This window comes from Pongo abelii, chromosome 13, assembly GCF_028885655.2.
Source record: "Pongo abelii isolate AG06213 chromosome 13, NHGRI_mPonAbe1-v2.0_pri, whole genome shotgun sequence".
NCBI classification, from domain to species: domain Eukaryota; kingdom Metazoa; phylum Chordata; class Mammalia; order Primates; family Hominidae; genus Pongo; species Pongo abelii.
Genome location: NC_071998.2, coordinates 68,358,466 through 68,376,979, shown reverse-complemented (window position 1 = coordinate 68,376,979; position 18,514 = coordinate 68,358,466). Strand labels below are relative to the sequence as shown.

The following is an 18,514-nucleotide window of genomic DNA, read 5'->3' as shown; positions in this document are numbered from 1 at the left end:
GTTGAAATCCCTATTGGTCAGCCTCCTGGGGGTACCCAGCAAGATGAGATGGTTGAGAAAGGATCCCTGGGTGTGTTTCTGGCCAACAGGAAAATATCTTAGAGTTGATACTTTTATTGTTTTTTCTTTCCTCTTGATTTATCCTAATTCATTCATCAGTTACATGTTTGGCCCCTACTTGGAGTCTACATTAGTGTGACATGTCCAGTGTGTGGACAGTGCCCAGGGGCTTGGTGACTAGATCCAAAGAAGTGCCAAATGTTGACTGATCTTGCCCAACGTGATTTCAATTAAACATATGCCAGTGTGCTTATACTTCATATGATACTTTCTCTTTTTTGGTGAGGGGGTAGGGTAGTGATAAGTATATAAAAATTTCTCAGGTGACCAGGAGAAAAAAGGTCCTGTTGCCTGATATTAACCTCACAAATTAGGATTTCTTCTGTTTTTATTGTGAATTAATGATTGTTTACCCTTAGGCCCTCAGAGCAAGCCTTTGGCTCTGGGATCGTGATAATAAAGAAGCAATCGGAATTTTTTTGTCTTATATACTTTTAATTGCTTGGGAGAGTAAAAATACTAGTTTCTATAAATCGTTGGTTGATAACGAGAAAAAATTTTGTAGCTTTATTTCTACTAGAGAGATGGTAGTTTTCAGCCACTTTATGCTTTTGTCCAGTATTCATGGTTGGGATTATAAAATACTCATTTTAAACTTTTTGGATTAATCCTGTTAAACTGGGGTGATAGCATTCACATTACAGCTGTTAATTTATATTTCTAGGAGTTCCAGATCACTTTACTAAAAGTAATGGGAAAATTATTATAAAGGAATCAGCCACTGCAGGACTCTGTGGCTAGAAATACCTTTCATTGTAACTGTGTGAGGGCTATGTATTTACCAAGACATCTGCAGTCATTTAAGAGGCTTCTATGAAAACTGTAATACTTAATTGAAATTTTGTGATTGTTTATAAAGATAGTAATGAAATCCAACCATCAGAAAAACAAAATGAATTTAGGACAGATGGCACATTACTAGCTTTTATTTTTTTTCTCCCTCCTTCCTTCCCTCCCTCTCTTCCTTCTTTCCTTCCTTTCCCTCTCTCTTCTTTTCCTTCCCTTTCTTTCTTTGTTTTTCTCAGCTTTGTAGTGAGGAAATGGCATTAAGGACCCTGATGATACGGACATTCTGTGTTTCATTCTGTTATTCCATCTTTAATATCCAAATTGGCACTTTTATTTTCTTCACATTTTTGGGGTAAGATAAAGACAGTTATTGTTTTGGAGATCTCAAGGAAATTTGAGAGGGAGTGAGAAACAGACCCTGAGAAAGGACACATGAAAATAACCACTTATATTTAGAAAAATGAAGCTTTTAGATTTGAATTCATTGTAGGAGAAATATGCTGTCATTTTGTGAAGTGATCCCATTTTTCTGTCTTGTTTTCTTCCCAGGGACATGTATAGCTGTTAGGGATTACCTTCAGACTTATGGTAACGGAAAAGTAATATTGAAGATGTGAAAAAGGAGATAGCACAGAAGGAAAAAAAGCTAATCACAATAAATTTCTATATAATGTTACTAGTCAAGAATCAGGAGAGGGAAGAACCACCATTGCTTTCCTGAATTAGGTGATTCCTTGGAATAACTCAGTCAACCAACCTCCCACCAGAAATAAATTCAGGGGATATGTGGTATCTAGAAAAATGATTCTTTTGTCTTATCAGGATACTGTGTTCTTATGCCACATTTTAAAATTGGAGAAAATGGGCTGGGTGTTGGAAGGCAAGGCTGGTGCACCCCTTGAGGCTAGGAGTTCACAGCCAGCCCACTCAACCTAGTGAGAACCTGTCTCTACAGAAATTAAAAATAAAAAAAAATTAGCTGGGCATGGTAGTGCATGCCTGTAGTTCCAGCTATGGGGAGGCTGAGGTGGGAGGATCAAGAGACTCAGGTGGGATTTCTTTATTTCAGGAGTTCAGGGCTGTAGTGAGCTATGATCACACCACTGCGTTCCAGCCTGCATTACAGAGCAAGACCCTGTGTCTAAAAAAAATAAAATAGGGAACATGTCTAGAAATTTTCAGACCTTTTTTTCTTATCTCTGTCTGAATACCGTTTGTGTAAGTGCACTGTCATTTCCAGATCCAAATCCTGGCTAATCAACCCAGTGTCCGGGAAGCGTTTCAGATATTCTCCAGGGAACAGAGCTTTATCAAGTTTTATCATGTTCAAAAGATGCTGTTGCCATTGTTTCTTGCAAGATACATGGTTACAAATCACTATCAAAATTCAGTGCTGAGTGGTTTCCAAAGAGGTGACGGGTTTGGGTTTTTCATTGTTGTTGTTTGAGGTCATCTGCCTTTGAAATAGATTCTCTCCCTCTAATTTTGCTAAATGTTCACCATAGGTAGCGTTTCCAATTCTAGAGTTGCTCCTCTCAGCAGGCCATCTGGGGATGTTAAATCCAAGGCATGGTATTTGGTTTAGTTATCTGAGAGACTGAGATGGCACTGTGGTCTGACGAGCTGCTATTGTTCATCTTTCAGGGACAGGAGAGAGTGGCAAGAGTACGTTTATCAAGCAGATGAGAATCATCCATGGGTCAGGATACTCTGATGAAGATAAAAGGGGCTTCACCAAGCTGGTGTATCAGAACATCTTCACGGCCATGCAGGCCATGATCAGAGCCATGGACACACTCAAGATCCCATACAAGTATGAGCACAATAAGGTAGGTGCAACTCTTCATTGGAGCAGTCGGCTGAATGTTCCAGGTGTTCACAATAATGTGACAACACAAGTAGCCTCTTGACATGTCTGGAGTGCATAGGGGGGTTTGGAAATATACATTTTCCATCCCATCATAAATGAAACTTTTAATAGATAATAAGTTATTGATAAATGTCTTTTTCTTAAACCTCTAAAGTTATACCTATAAAAAACCAGATTTGTATTTTTAGTGATATCAATGAAAGGCATATTTGGATGTTCAGTAATAAATATTTTCAGGTTTAAAATTTGGAGAAGCACATTATGTTAAGGAGACAGTTTGTAAGTATCATAAATTGGCCAAAGTAGGGGATTTCAAAGAGGTGGTGGCCTTGCTTTTTAATACATTGAAAAAAGAATGAAAACAACCTAAAACTATTCTGTCTGGTTTAATTTTGAATTTTGTGATTTTCTTTCAGTAGTACCACAGGCTTCATTTGATTTCAAAATAGGTCCATCTGTCACTTCCAATAACCTTTCCAACGCATTTCCCTGCAACTGTGTTAAAGTAACAGAAACTTCTACAACCACTTGAAAAAGGATGGGGGAAAAACCCCTAAAATTTTAGCTTTTTACAAAATAAGAACACTTCCAGTATCCTCTAGCATTATTTCTTGGTTGAAGTAGAATACCATCCCCCTTCTCCCCTGCATGAAAATAAATGCTATAATTGCTCATCCTCTAAATATTAAAGAGATGTAATACCAAACAAGATTGGTATACCTGCGCGTTGTCCCGTGTTTGAATTTATGCTGCAGTTGTCCTACATAAAGCTTGTAGGCAGGAACTGGACCTGCACCCAGGGAGTGACTGTCTGTGCTGAGGCTACCAGCCCGAGGGAAGGGATATCTATTTGGAATTTGTTAGAAATGTCTTTGTTGTCTTCAAAAGGCTTTGTTGCCTTCCCGTTAATCAATACATCCCCCATGGATGCAGTCTTTGCTCCTCAGGGATTTTAGATATGCTGATCCTATAAGTAAGCCTTGCCTTTTGTTGGTGAAACACTGCATTTATACCTGTAATTATTTTAGAGCCTTCAATAAGAAATTTTCATTCTCTCAGTACTTTTGATAAATCTACTGTGAAGGATATTTCCATTTTCCAAGATCAATAAGCAATAGCAAGAAGTTGGGATGTCCAGTGGGACTCATAGATTTAACTCACAAAATGAACCCACAGCTAAAATAAGGCAATTCTGTATACCTTTGCCTCTGTTACCATCCAAAGGCTTCTATAATAAAATACCAAATCATCTTAAAATCAGGCATTTGTTTTTCTTAGATGGTTCCTTGAAATTAACACTGGTTTCTTACCTAACTGATACTTTCATACCTGGTTTTCCAGTGCCAACAGGAATCTTTCCACAAATAACAAAGAGATCCTCCACAAATAATTCCTCCTGCTTTTATTTTCAAGAGTGAAAAAGAACTGGGCAAGTTTGTGAGCCCAGGAACATGGTAATTGAGCCAGAGTAAGCTGCATGGATATATCTAAGTAGTCTGAATTTGAGAGGATCAGGGTTCTCCCTGCCCCAAGAAATCTCAGTGGTTTCTGAAATCGTTAGCATGCTTGTTTCCTTGTAGTAGTAATTGTGTTGTTGTAATTTGTTGGTTGTGTAGTTGTAATTTGTTTGTTGTTTATTTTTTTAATACCAGCGAGTTTTCCAGTTTACAGTCAGTTAATAATACGATGATCTGATGAATTCTGCCTGACTTACCATGTGTGTGCTATTTGTTTTTTATATATACACACCACACTGCCAGTTTACACACTAAAATATAATCTCCCTGAATTTTATCCCCCAAAATCTTATTTCTCAGATGTTCCAGAAGAATTCCTTCAGAACCTTGCCCTGTTGGTAGATTTTCATATGAAGATCATTTATTATACAGTCATGTAGATGTTAAAGATGGGGTGGAATTTATGCCTTATTCATGTAACACATTGAAGAATATTTAACAAGTTATTTGAACTTTTCATGTCAATTCTTTTTTTTTTTTTTTTTGAGACAGAGTCTTGCTCTGTCGTCAGGCTGGAGTGCAGTGGCGCGATCTCAGCTCACTGCAATCTGCGCCTCTCAGGTTCAAGCGATTCTCCTGCCTCAGCGTCCCAAGTAGCTGGGACTACAGGTGCGCACCACCATGCCCAGCTAATTTTTATATTTTTAGTAGAGACGGGGTTTCACCATGTTGACCAGGATGATCTTGATCTCTTGACTTCATGATCCGCCTGCTTCGGCCTCTCAAAGTGTTGGGATTACAGGCGTGAGCCACCTCGCCTGGCCTCATGTCAATTCTGATTGAGTAGACATTACTGTGTTGAATACTATTCAGTTATAAATTGACATCATAAAAAGTTACAATATATGAGTTTTCCTCAGATACCATAATTATCCTCATAAATCCTCCTATACATATCATGACTTTAGTGTATAATGACCTCCCAATTTCCCATGTTTAACCCCCTTTCATTCATATTACAAATGACTTTCACATTTGTTTCTTTTTCTCTGTATCATATACATGTTCTAAAGTGTCATTCTCCCCTTGCTTCATCCATTAACTTTCTGAACTCTGCCCACTTGTTGCCTTTGTTTATGCTTGTTAAGGACATCATGTCTACTCCTTCCTGTTCAGCTCAGCTGCCTCTTCTTCCAAGAGTTCTCTGATCGCTTCCCAGCCCCTCATAGTGCTAAGTAATCCTACTCTTCTTTAGCATATCCATAGTGAAGTGTTTGTAATTGCCTAGCTTGTATTGATTATGGTGACTTGGATGTTGATCTTATTTTCCTCACTAGATTCTGAGCTCCTTGAAAGTCAGTGTTCATCAGTTCCATCTTTGCATTCATTCTTCATTGTCCCTGGCATTATATCTTGTACATAGTAAGTGCTCAAAAAATACATCTTTTTGAATAGGTAAATTATTTGTGGCCAGGTATGGTGACTCATGCCTGTAATCCTAGCACTTATGGAGGCTAAGGCGGGCGGGTCACCTGAGGTCAGGAGTTTGAGACCAGCCTGGCTAACATGGTGAAACCCCGTCTCTACTAAAAACACAAAAATTAGCCAGGCATGGTGGCACATGCCTGTAATCCCAGCTACTTGGGAGGCTGAGGCAGGAGAATCGCTTGAACCCTGGAGGTGGAGGTTGCAGTGAGCTGAGATCATGCCACTACGCTGCAGCCTGGGCAACAGAGCAAGACTCCATCTCAAATAAAAAAAAATTATTTGTGAGCTTAACAATTGAGAGTCTCCTCGTCTGCCCTAAACTTGTCAAAATGATTATTCAAATCAACAAATAACTCTTGAAATCTCTATGCATAAGGGAATAAATGCTATATACTGTCAGGGATACAGAAAAGTTTAATCAGGGCTGGGCAGAAATTTACAATCCAGAAAGGGAGAAGGGCAGATCTGAGGGAGGGGCACATTGGGGAGAAGGCATGGCTATAATAAATGATCAGAAGAAGGAATTTGCATGCAATGTAGAAATCTGCCAATTTAGCTTGAGTGGAATTCTTATAGAGGAGGACTAGAAAATGGTTTGGGATGTTTCATGAAAGATTTCACATGCAGGCTAAATTTGGATTTTATTTTCTTGTGTTTATTATCTTAATAATATTTTATGTTTTGGTTAGAATTTTCTGTAGAAATTTCTGGTTACAAAGGTATATACTTTATAATTTATAAATAGTCTAAAGAATTTGGTGTATATTTGATTAACAGTTACATGGAGGTATCACATTCTGATTTATGTTATTGTGACACTAAAGATATAAAATAAATAACTATTTTGGAATTTTGGCTTAAAAACATAACCATTTGGTTTTTTAGTAAAGCTTCTCTGCACCCACCATCACATTGGCCATAATCTGTAGTAGCATAAATAAAGATACTTTCCAATATTGTCCAGCATAACTTTGTACTTGCTTTTGAGCTCCTGTATTTTATAAAGCAAAACATGGCCTGTACATTATATGAGCTCTTCTGAACTGGGAAAGTGTTCAGTTTTGTTTGCTGTGAAATTGGTTCTGGCTTTTGGAATGCCACCCCAGAGTAACTGAGGTTTCTATTGCTCCTGCTTACTTGTTATTGCTTGAACCGAGAGTCCTGCCTGGTTAGCTGGCCGGAGGGTGCTGTGGTCAGGGGGAGTCCAGTTCACAGTCTCTGGACCAAATGGTGTGGCACTGCATGCCCTTTGTCAACAGATTGCAGAATTAGTAAGGAGCTTGTAATTGCACATTTTACCAAAAGAGAGATGAATTCTTCCCCGAGTGTGTATCTGTTGTCCTGTTCTTGTATTTTTTTGCCAAACAAGCACTGTTTATAGGTGAGCTGCTTGGACTCAGCCCAGGTGAGAGGAGACATACGTCTTAGGACTTCTGAATAGTCTGTGAACTAGGGTTTGTTTATTCCTAAATATTATTTTGCATTTTCCCTGAACACAAATATTGATAACTAGTGATAAAAAGGGATTAAGTATTTGTCATTCAGTCAAATCAAAAGCCATATTTAAGGCTCCACTAGGTGTAAGGCATTTGACTGTGAGATAACTCTGTCATTTCTTAGTTTCCAAAAGAAAGAATTTTTATCCCTGTTATTTTATAGCTTCCTTTTTTTTTTTTAAAGTTTATTATTTTAAAACTTTTACTTTAGGTTCAGGGGCACATGTGCAGGTTTGTTTATAGGTAAACTCATGTCACGGGGGTTTGGTGTACAGATTATTTTGTCACTCAGGTACTAAGCCTAGTACCTGAGTAGTTATTTTTTCTTACCTTCTTCTCCCCCACCTGCCTTCCACCCTCTTTATACCGATGTGCTTTTCTGATGGATCTTTGCTTTGGTGTTGAAATCAGCTCTTAATTAAAAAGGAAAGGATATAAAGTGCCTGTGTTTATGTGGCTAAGGAACTGTCCTGAGTTACAGCTGAGGGTGTGGATCTCAGGGTTTGGAATCCCTGATTTTTTACTGTCTGAACCTGGCAGTTGGGGTTCTTCCTGCTTTGACTGTTACTAGTTATTTCATATTTGTTTACCTTATTTTCTCAATCAGATTGAAAATTATCTTACAGTAAGCAAGCTTCTTCCTTTATAATTCTTTATCTCCTCCGTAACATGCCAGACATGTTGTAGAAGCTTTTGTTTATTGAGTGAATTACTCCAGATAGCGGATCATAGTATCCTTTAATAGTTGGCTTATAGTCTCTATGAACTGTGAAATAAGGGTGGTATTGTGGCAATTTCAAAGTGTTGATAGGCCATTGCTCCCTTTGCCAGTCCTGGGAAGAGAAAAGAATCTGATACAATGCTTCTTCGTGTAGTGAATTTTAAGACAGTTGTCTAAGAGAACTGAGCCTCACCTTGGGCGAATGTTGAGTGGACAGTTGCACCTTTTTTTTTTGTAAACAGTTTTTCCTTTTAGACTTGAAAGTCCTGATAACCAGGGCTTATTTAGCACCTTGGCTGCAGCTGTCTCTGACAAACTAGCCAGGCGTTTTGAGGCCTGACACCTGTGTTTCCCTTTCGCCTAGCGTGGAGGGGATACGAGAGGATGTATTGCTACAGTGCCTTTTGTTCTCTCTGAGCAATTCTGAGAAACAACTTGTCACAGGAAAGTACCTCGTTAAACACATTTGACACTTTCTGAATTTTCTGTACTTCCTGAATAATCCAAGGTCCCAGAAGCCATTTTTCATTTTCCTGAAGAAAAATGTAGCCAGGATTCTGGAAAACTTGCCAACTTGTTGTTGCCCTTGATCAAGGAATAAAACATTACTACTTTGTTCAACATGAGTGAATTTTCTTAGTTTACAAAATGCCAAAAGGCTGATTTCATTTTAATATTCCCCACCTATATAATAAATACATAATAGAGTCAGAATTAATAAATACGTATTCTTATCTACCCCTCTGAAGAGCTTTATCAGTCAAGGTTCTCTGCTTGCAAGCAACAGAAACCAACACTGGCTAACTTAAGCAGAAAATGAATTTATCTGAAAATGGACTCACTGGGAGAAGGGAGTAGAAGCTGAAGGATGGGCTCTTAGAAACTAGGGCAGGCTCAGGAAACTCATCTGTGAAATGGATGAATGAACTCTGACCATTTCCAATCTTCTGTCACCCACCCAAGATTCAGATTTCTGGGAAAAATTGCCGATTTGGAGCAGCCTGGATTCTGTGCTAAGTCTTTAGACAGGGGAAGGCTCAACAATATGATTGACAGCCCCTGAGGGAAATCTGGGTACAGTTGGTGGAAGAAGGGGAATGATGGTGTTACAAATTACAAATCCTCACTGCAAAAATACACAGCGTGAAAAATAAAATGACACATGGATTCCCCATAGAAGCAAGCCCTCTGATTTTACTTAGCGTTTGCTAAAATAAAATTTCTTCTGGAGTGGAAAGAAGTAAAGGGGTTAGTGACTTAGTTATATATGAAGTAGCTAGCTGAATTTGACTCTAAGGATTGAATATAATAAGCTTGGGATTATCCCATTTCCGCCCGCCCCCCGCCAGCTTCAATTGTTTTAACTCTCTAAGCCTTGAATTTCTCCATCTGTGATAAATAGTAATAGGATTATTTCAAGGGTTAAATAGATAATGTATGTGAAAATGTCTCATAAATGGTTTTTGAAAGTTTTGAAGTTATAAGAGGAATTGTCATTATGTAGAGAATGAATACTACTAACCTTCCATCTTTTTAAAGAATAAAACAAAAAAACAATGTGACCAGATTTAGGAGGTATTTAAGGAAAACCTCAGTCACTTCAGAGTGACAGTCATTGAAATGGGATACTAAAAGAGGTACAGAAATAAAGAATAAAACAAAGAATAAAACAAAAAAACAATGTGACCAGATTTAGGAGGTATTTAAAGAAAACCTCAGAGTCACTTCAGAGTGACAGTCATTGAAATGGGATACTAAAAGAGGTACAGAAATCTCCTTATCTGGCTGTGTTCAAAATAGAATGTATTTTTAACATGTGAATTTCTTTAAAGCACTTTTGCTAAAATAAAGCTAGGAATGTACTAGACAACCTCTAAAATTCTTCTCAACACTGTTTTTCTTCATGTTGATTTTCTAATTCTAAAACTCTAAAAGAGAGATGAAGCTGTTATTAAAATTATTTTCTTATATTTTGAAGCTTTTGCCTTTCTTAAAGTTTGTCCATTCTACAGCACCTATGAAAATTTTTTAAAAAGACAATAAACAGCAGATTTGCTTTGACAATGGTCTCCAGCCCAATAGAGATTTTTTTTCTTTGTATCTAAACCCCATACGTGATTGTAATGATTACATCTATGTTGATTTTTTTTTTTTTTTTTTTTTAGTGTTCAAAAGTAAAATATCAGATGAAGGTTTTTGTGGGTGACAGTGATTTTAGTTGGATTCTTGCCCACAGGGTACCAAAACAGCCTATGCTTTTTCATAGGGAAACTTTCTACTCCTGCTTCTATGAATCTTTGAAAGTTTTCTCATCTTTTTTTTTTTTTTTTTTTTTTTTTTTGAGACGGAGTTTTGCTCTTGTTGCCACGCTGGAGTACAATGGCGCAATCTCGGCTCACCACAACCTCCGCCTCCTGGGTTCAAGCGATTCTCCTGCCTCAGCCTCCCAAGTAGCTGGGATTACAGGCATGTGCCACCATGCCTGTCTAATTTTTTATATTTTTTAATAGAGACAGGGTTTCTCCATGTTGGTCAGGCTAAATCTCAAACTCCCAACCTCAGGTGGTCCACCTGCCTCGGCCTCCCAAAGTGCTGGGATTACAAGCATGAGCCATCATGCCTCTTGGCTTTTTAATAGTCTAAAGGAATCTGTGGACTTTTCATGGCCAATTTGATGAGTCAGCCACCTCTTTTTCTAAGATTGGTTTACTGCTTTCTCCCTTCTCTCCAGGACTCTTGGGAGTTGAATCACCATGGAGTCTCTGGTAACTATATCAACTTTCAAAATCTCTTTCTATAATTTCTTTTCTCTTTTAATATCTTGCAGATACTTCCTAGCCACATTTTCTTCTCCTCCCTTTATCTTTGCAGTTCTTTATTCATTTTATACCCATGACGGCCATGTAAAAATAGCAGATGAATATGAGATTTTTTAAATTCCTTGTTTTCTTGGCTGAAGTTAATTCGTAATCCCAAGGCATGCCATATTGCCTATCTAGGATGTACATCTAAGTTCATTTTCATCAGAGGAGGATTCTGAAACAAAGGAAGACTTCAGCAGTGGACTGAGACTGATTTTTTTTTCTTTTTTGATAATAAAAATTTCAAAAAAATACAGAAGAGTACACACAACATCAGTATTGAGTCTTCTGTGTTTTTCCGTTGTCAATACACGTATATCTAGATTTTTTGATCTGGGTCAATGTAACCATAACCTCAGAAGATTCTTCATGCTCCCTTCCAGTCAGTACTCCCAAGTTCCGAAGGATGACCACTATCCTGACTTCTGGTAACATAGATTAGTTTTGTTAGTGTTTGATCTTGGTATGAATGGAGGCATACAAAATATATATGCCTTTGTCTCTGGTTTATTTTACTCAACATTGTGTTTGTGGAATTCACCCACGATGTTAACTTGCAATTCCTTTATTCTCATTGCTGTGTAATAGCAATGCCTCACAGAACTTTCTGTGGTGATTAAAATGCTTTCTATCTCTTCTGTCCAATACAGTAGCCACTAGCTGCATGTGACTGTTGAGTTGTGAAATGTGCCTAGTGTAACTGAGGAACTGAATTTTTACTTTCATTTAATTTTATTAATTTACATTTAAATTTACATGTGACCAGCAGCTACTGTACTGGACAGTACAGTTGTATGACATTTCATTTTATAAATATGCTATAATTTGTTATAATTATATATATATATAAAATTATATCCTATTATAAATTTGGGCATTTCTGGCTGATAAAAATTCTGCAAATATAAACATTCCTGTACCTGTCTTTGGTGAACATAAGTATGCATTTCTTTGGAGTATGTATCTAGCATTTGGAATTCCTGAGTCAGAAAGTATGCATATAATCAGTTTTAGTACATAGATACTGCCAAAGAGTTTTCCAGAGTGATCATACCAGTTTACATTCCCACAAGCTGTAAGAGTTCTAGTTGCTCCACATCCTTGACAACAGCATTTGGTATTCTTTTTGTTTTAGTTATTCTCATGGCTGGTATTACTAGTTTTGGTTTGTTTTTGAGACTGGGTCTCAGCTATGTTGCCCAGGCTGGTGGAGAACTCCTGGGCTCAAGCAGTCCTCTCACCACAGCTGGGATTACAGGGGTGTACCACCTCACCCAGTAGTCTTTTTAATTTAGCTATTCTAATGGCTGGATAGTGGTATCACATTGTTGTTTGAATTTGCATTTCTTTGATAACTAAGCATCCTGAGCACTTTTTTATATGTTGACTGGCTATTTGGTTATCTCTTATAAAATACATTAGTTTTTTACCCTTTTTCCATTGGCTTGTCTGATTTCTCATTGTTTTATAGGAATTCCTTTTATTTTAAGGACATACATCTTGTTGAGTAAATGGATTACAAATGTCTGTTTTGTGGCTTTTTGTTTTCTTAATGGTTCTTTCAGTGAAAGTTCTCAATGGTAAGATAGCCCAGTTTATAATTTTTTCCTCTTCTAATAATTACTTTTTTGTGTCCTTTTAAAGTAATCTTTGCCTACTTAGGGTCATGTAGATAATTTGCTGGATTTTCTTCAAAGTTCTTGTTTTACATTTTACATTCAGATCTAAAATCCATTTCAGGTGGATTATAGAGTACGGTATGAGATAAAGGTCAAGTTTTTATGTTTTTTATCTGGATATCTAATTAACCCAATTCATTTATTGAAATGACCATCCTTTACCCAGAGCAATACAGTGTCACCTTTGTCACAAATCAAGTGAATGTATATGTATGAGTTTGTTTCGGGACTCTCCATTCTGTTCCATTGGTCTATTTTATATATCTTTGTGCCACTACTGTGCTCTATTAATGACTGAGCTTTGCAATGTTTTAATATTGGACAGCAGTAGAAGTCACTCAGCATTGTTTTTCTTCTTTGGGATTGCACAAGAGCTGAATTTATTCCTGTGTACTTTTTAAGGAAGAGCATGTTTTTAACTGGCAGGTAGATTTCCTAGGGTTAATCCAAATGTATTAATTGCTCTCTCTAATGCAGACATCTTCCTTTTTCTTGAGGCCTCAGTTTATTTCCTTATCCAGATTGTGTTAGCTGCATAGCTTAGTAAAAGGTCTTTTATTTTTCCTAGTTTGATAATATGGTTTTCTTTTTTAGATCAATGTCCTTATTTACGAAGGGTGATGGTGGCTTCATTATTACTCAGTAATGTTCTTTCTTACTTTAAGCATTTCCTCTAATAAGAGTTGGAGCTGGACACTGAGTGCAATGGAGTTCTACCAAATTCCCCTTCCCCGAATCACTTTTTGGGCCAACATGGCTCTATAGCACCAGATTTTGCATCAGAATCCCTTCGAGTTTCTATCTTCACCATCTGTAGCATTTAGATTGAAAAGGCTTACCTGGGTTTTCTTTTTTTGTGTTTTATGATCTCAGGCTATTGGAAGTAGACCAATTCGTGTGGCTCAATATGAGAGCTAAAGTTACATCAGAAGGTAATGAAAGCTGATTTTGCCCTTTTATTAACTATAGTATTTTAATCCTGGTATGTAAAATTGTTATTCATTTGTGCCTAATGCAGATAATGGGAAGCAGCTCACTGTGGTAAAGTAGGGGCATTAAGCACAGGTGCAACTGTAAACATGTATCCACATACACACATGTATACACACACTCATGTATGCCAGCAATGACCTTTGGACACTACATTGTGTATATATATGGGAATAAAACTGATGGAAATCCAGCATTATCTCTAAATTGTACACATGCAGTGACTGTCTTTGCATAATGTTCCCCCAGCTTATGCTTGGTGGCCTATCTGCATTGTTTTTCATCTCATCTCAAAGTAACCTAGCTCAGCTTGTCTTCAGCTCATGCACAGCTTCCATATCCACAGCTCAGTTCATCTTTAGCTAATCCACATCATTTAAAATTGGATGAAAGGAAGAAAATTAACACTTGAGGTCAGAGATTGGGCCTTAATTACTTAAATCTAGTTCACTATTTGACATATGGTTCTACTCTGTTGAATGAATTAACGAGTGAACACTTGTTGGCTGTGATGAGTTTTGTGTACTGTGTGGTATACACACAAGAACACAACTACTGGAGTCATACACAACTTGGTTTGAAACATACTCTACAACAAAACTGTTGTGTGGTATTAAGCAAATTAATGTCTCTGAATTCCAGTTTTCTTATTTGTAAAATAGTGGTAATTCTAATGCCTAGTTCACAATGTGTTTTGAGAATTACATAGTCTGGAAAAGTTGAAAGTGTTGTCCATTGTTAAATGGAGATGATGTTCTTTAGTCATTCAACAAATGTTTGCTAAGTACCTTCTATGTTGTAGTCAACAGAAACTGATATGGCTGATTAAAAAAAAAAAAAAAGCACTCTAAGGAACATTACTGATTGGTCCAAACACATGAGCGAACTCTGCTTTAGCAGCCTGTCTCTAAACTGCTCTCAGCTACTTAGACAAACCTGCGCAGAATGACCAGGAATTGACAGCCACCATATGAAACACATGTGGCATAGTTTAACGCATTTTAGTAGGAAGTTGTGAAGCTGGTCATTTGGCTGTTCTTGGTTAACTCCTGGCAAAGCATCAGATGAATACTTTCCTTGTTCTTTTAAACCAAGTAATGTATTGTTTTCCCTTCTTAATTTTAAAACAATCCATCTATTTTCAGTTAGGCAGAATATATTTGTTGGAGCTAAGGAAAGTGAATGCCTGAATGGAGGTCGAGGGAGGATATGAGAAATGCTGGGGCATTTCCTTCTCATTTTTACGCCACTGGAGAAGTCATCTCAGTGATGTACTTAGTTTTTGCTATTGTAGAAAATTAGGGTAGTGCTTACCTAATATTTAGCAAACCAATAGTTTTCTTCATTTTAATAACATGTATCAAAACCTAAAAATCTTGTTGCTTCTCAGAAATTGTAGTCTTATTCTTTATTATATTGTTTTATCCTAAATTACTTACACCTGCTATGCAATTACGTTTTTAAATAGTATGTTGTTAACCTACTCATGATTTTCATTAGTACAAGCGTGTATATCCAAACATGAATATCAACAAGAAATGCACTTTAAAAAATGACTTTTTGTGTCATGTCATGTTATATTATGATGCTTTTCCTTTCAGGAGAGAAAAAATAAGCTCTTCATTAATAGCTGCAGTTACTCATTTTGACTATTCCTGTATAAATGTATACTTTTACCACCTTTATTTTCCTGATTTTATGTTTCTTAAAGTGAATTTGTTAAGAAGATACCTTTAAGTTGTTGCTACCATTTTGTAAGATGCATATGCAGTTTTTTTTTTTTTTTTTACTATCTTGTGTTATTTGTTAAAACTGAAATGTAACTGAAAGGACTGGCATATATCAAGAAATGTGATATCCCTGCTGAGATGAGCAGTAGTATTAGATTGGCTGGTAGGTTATCTGCTTCTGTCAATGTGCACACTTCCTTTGTGGTAAAAAGTATAACGGTTTTGAACTAAAAAGAAGACTGTACTGAGTGTTGTCGACATTGGCCTTCCTGTGAGGTGGTGAAACGTCCTTAAAGACAGTGCTTCTGTGGTAAGAGTTCAGCTAATTACGTGATTGTGTATGCATTCTCTAAGGCACTAGCCTAGTCCTTCGTCTCTTGACCATCTTCTAGCCATTTTACTATCTACCGGGATGGCAACAGGATGAGATTGTGTAGCTGTTTGATTGTATTAATGGAACACTGCAGTCAAAGTACCTCACTGAAGTTGGGGATTAAAATACTTTTAGATTCACCTTTCAGTTGACCTTGATCCTTGGCATAAAATAATCAATACCATATGCTTTGTGGGTGGCGTGTATCAGTGTTGTGCAGTTTTTGCCAGCCATGGAGGAGAATGGTGGCCCAGAGGAAGGGGTGCCTTTTTCTCTCTACAGCACTCTCTTTTTGCCAGACTCTATACACAGAAAGTGGAGAGGTGGGTACATTATTCTCATATGCACTGAAGTGCCACATATTCCAGTGATGACAGCTTTGGGTCTTCCTCACTGAATGTGAGGTTGAGAACATTGATTTTGTGTTCTAGAGTAGTGCTTCTCAAACTTGAATATGTGTACAAATCATGTGAGGCTCTCATTAAAATGCATATTTGTATTTCAGTGGATCCAGGGTGGGCCTGAGATTCTGCTTTCCTCACAAGCTGATGCTGAAGCACCCAAAGTAGACGCCTCTTGGAAGTAACTGACTCTCTGCCACCAGAGGCAATATGAAATCACCAGTAGGCTACCTTTTGGAGAGAAGATCCCAGAAATTATACTTCAATAGGATTTTGGCCTTGAGACATTCAGCGAATTATTTAAACTCGCTATGCTATGCCTTGTCGGAAATGTGAGGAGATAATAGTATTCACTTTGTATGGTTAGTGTGAGCATTAATGACAATATATAGATGGAAAACTTTTGGAACAGTAACATCAACATAGTCAGTGTTTGCTAAATGGTTGTTGAATTCTTCCCAGAAAGTGCTAGGTCAGGAGAAATGTATATCTGTTTGGGGAAAGTGCACAATATTTGAGAAGAAATTGCTTATTGTTTAAAGACATACAAGAGGCTATGATCCAAGAATGAGACTTGGGTTCCCATGATAGGGTACAGCAGTGGTTTCTTGGGAGCAGTGGCTGGCCTCTGGTAGGATTTAAGGCATCTGAATGTCGATGAAAGTGGGGGCCCTTCTGAAGGGGTTCATGGATTTCTGTCACTGCTGAGATAAAGGAGTCTTCACATTTTTCCCTTGACTTCAGGGTGTTTGTAAGGTAAGGTAAGGAAGGAGGCAGATAGTCGAATAACGAAAGAGGCAAAGGGACAGAAGAAAAAGGAAGAGAAATAACTTTAGCCAACCACTTCTGGGCCTTTTTCATTTAATATGCTCCAAAATGTGAGGTAAGTAGTAGTGTTCTAATTCTACAGATGAAAAATGTTTAAATTACATGCCCCAAATAACTCAATTTTTAAGTTTATGGGCTGGATTAAGCCCAACCCAGAATTAGGCTTAATTCCCTAAAGGCAGCTGGTATACTTGACTCCATAAACACCTTTGGCACCTAGGACACATATATTTAATTTTCTTGTGCAAAAGAGTAAATGCAGTTACCTGTGGCCACTCCAGCTGTCTTTCCAACACTTCAGCCAGCTAAAGTTACTGCTGTGTCCCCAGGACCTAGCAAAGGGCCTGACCCACAGTTAGGCTCAGTAAATACTATGGAATGAATGAGTCAGTATTTAATCAGAGAGCTGATTACATGATACCACTATTATTATGGGATCTTTTAAACTTTTAACTCTGATAACCACATATTTGATTTCTGCTTCTTGACTGTATACTCTTTTTACTTGTTCTTTATGTTTTTTATTAATCCACACATTTCACATCTACTTAAATAATTTTTGAAATGCCACCAAGTATTTTTTCATTTCTCTTCGAGCCAGAGGAAGTGTAAGACATGTACTTTGCTTATGGGGGCTTGCAGTCTCATTGGAGAGGCAAGATACTTAACAAAATTATTTAGTTCTTTAATGTGCAGTCAAGGCAGAGTTTCTATAGGGAAGCTCATATATTCTTTCTTTCTTTCCTTATTTCCCTTTCTTTGCCTCCCTTCCTGCTATTCTGGGTTGGTGCATGTAGTGATGCATCTGGCAGTGCTGGGTGTTTGTCCATTTTCTGACCCTTGCCCATGGTGGTATCTTTGTTAGGAGCCAGGGAAGGCATCTTAATTACTGCTGCAGTCTTGGGATAATGAAATGCACAACTCTATGAAAAACTTGGTCACAAATCAAGAAAGTGATTGGAAAGCTTATGCAGCAGAAAAATAACTTGCCCGTGAATTATGAAACACCTCTGGTATGTGAACATAGCTGTAATACTTGAAATTAAGAAGCTTGTTTCCATAAATACTAGATCCTTTTTTTCTTTTTCTCAAATAGAAAAACATTTTTATAAATATAAAGATAAATATGTTCATTGTAAAAATTCAGATAACGTAGAAAAGCAAAAGAAGAAGGTAAAAATCACTTGTAATCTCACTGTGTGAGGAAGCCACTGGATTTTATGGTATATTCACATACTGAGATTTAACTTTGCACATGCAAATGTAGGTTCACTGTCCCTCATCTAAAACTTCTTGGGACAGTTTTCTTAGATTGTAGAAAGATAATGTGAGAAAACCCCCATTGAGGTTTGGAGTTGTACCGTGTAATCAAATACATCAACATTTCAGCAGCAAAGTATGTTAATATTTGCAATTAGTGGAACAAATGAAGATTGTAAATAGCTTTGCAGCAGGTTACATTTCCCATAAATTAATTACAAAAAAAGTATTTTCAGTTCTTGGAAATTTGGAGATTTCAGTTAATAAGTAAGGGAGTATGGACTTATATACAAAATAGTGATTGTTTTTTATCAAGTATATATCACAAGTACTTTTTTCTGACTTGTTTTCTCACTTGTGCCATAATGAACATCCTTGCAGGATAAACTGCTAGCAATGGAATTGCTGGGTCAGAACATACACACATTTTTGAGGCTTTTGATAAAGATTA

At 37.3% G+C, this 18,514-nt stretch overlaps 1 protein-coding gene and 1 long non-coding RNA gene across 3 annotated transcripts in view; both read left to right on the top strand.

Moving 5' to 3' along the window:
• The window catches only part of GNAQ (G protein subunit alpha q), a 308,682-nt gene that overhangs the window by 106,901 nt on the left and 183,267 nt on the right, over positions 1-18,514 (top strand). For both annotated transcript variants that reach the window (XM_002819888.5, XM_054520078.2), the window contains exon 2: positions 2,554-2,738. In XM_002819888.5, the coding sequence (XP_002819934.1) occupies positions 2,554-2,738 (185 nt within the window). The remainder of the gene's footprint in view (positions 1-2,553; positions 2,739-18,514) is intronic.
• LOC129047880 (uncharacterized) overlaps positions 2,745-18,514 on the top strand; it is an 81,484-nt gene continuing 65,714 nt past the window's right edge. Inside the window, exon 1 of the long non-coding RNA XR_008509740.2 lies at positions 2,745-17,816. This is a non-coding gene — a long non-coding RNA (uncharacterized LOC129047880). The remainder of the gene's footprint in view (positions 17,817-18,514) is intronic.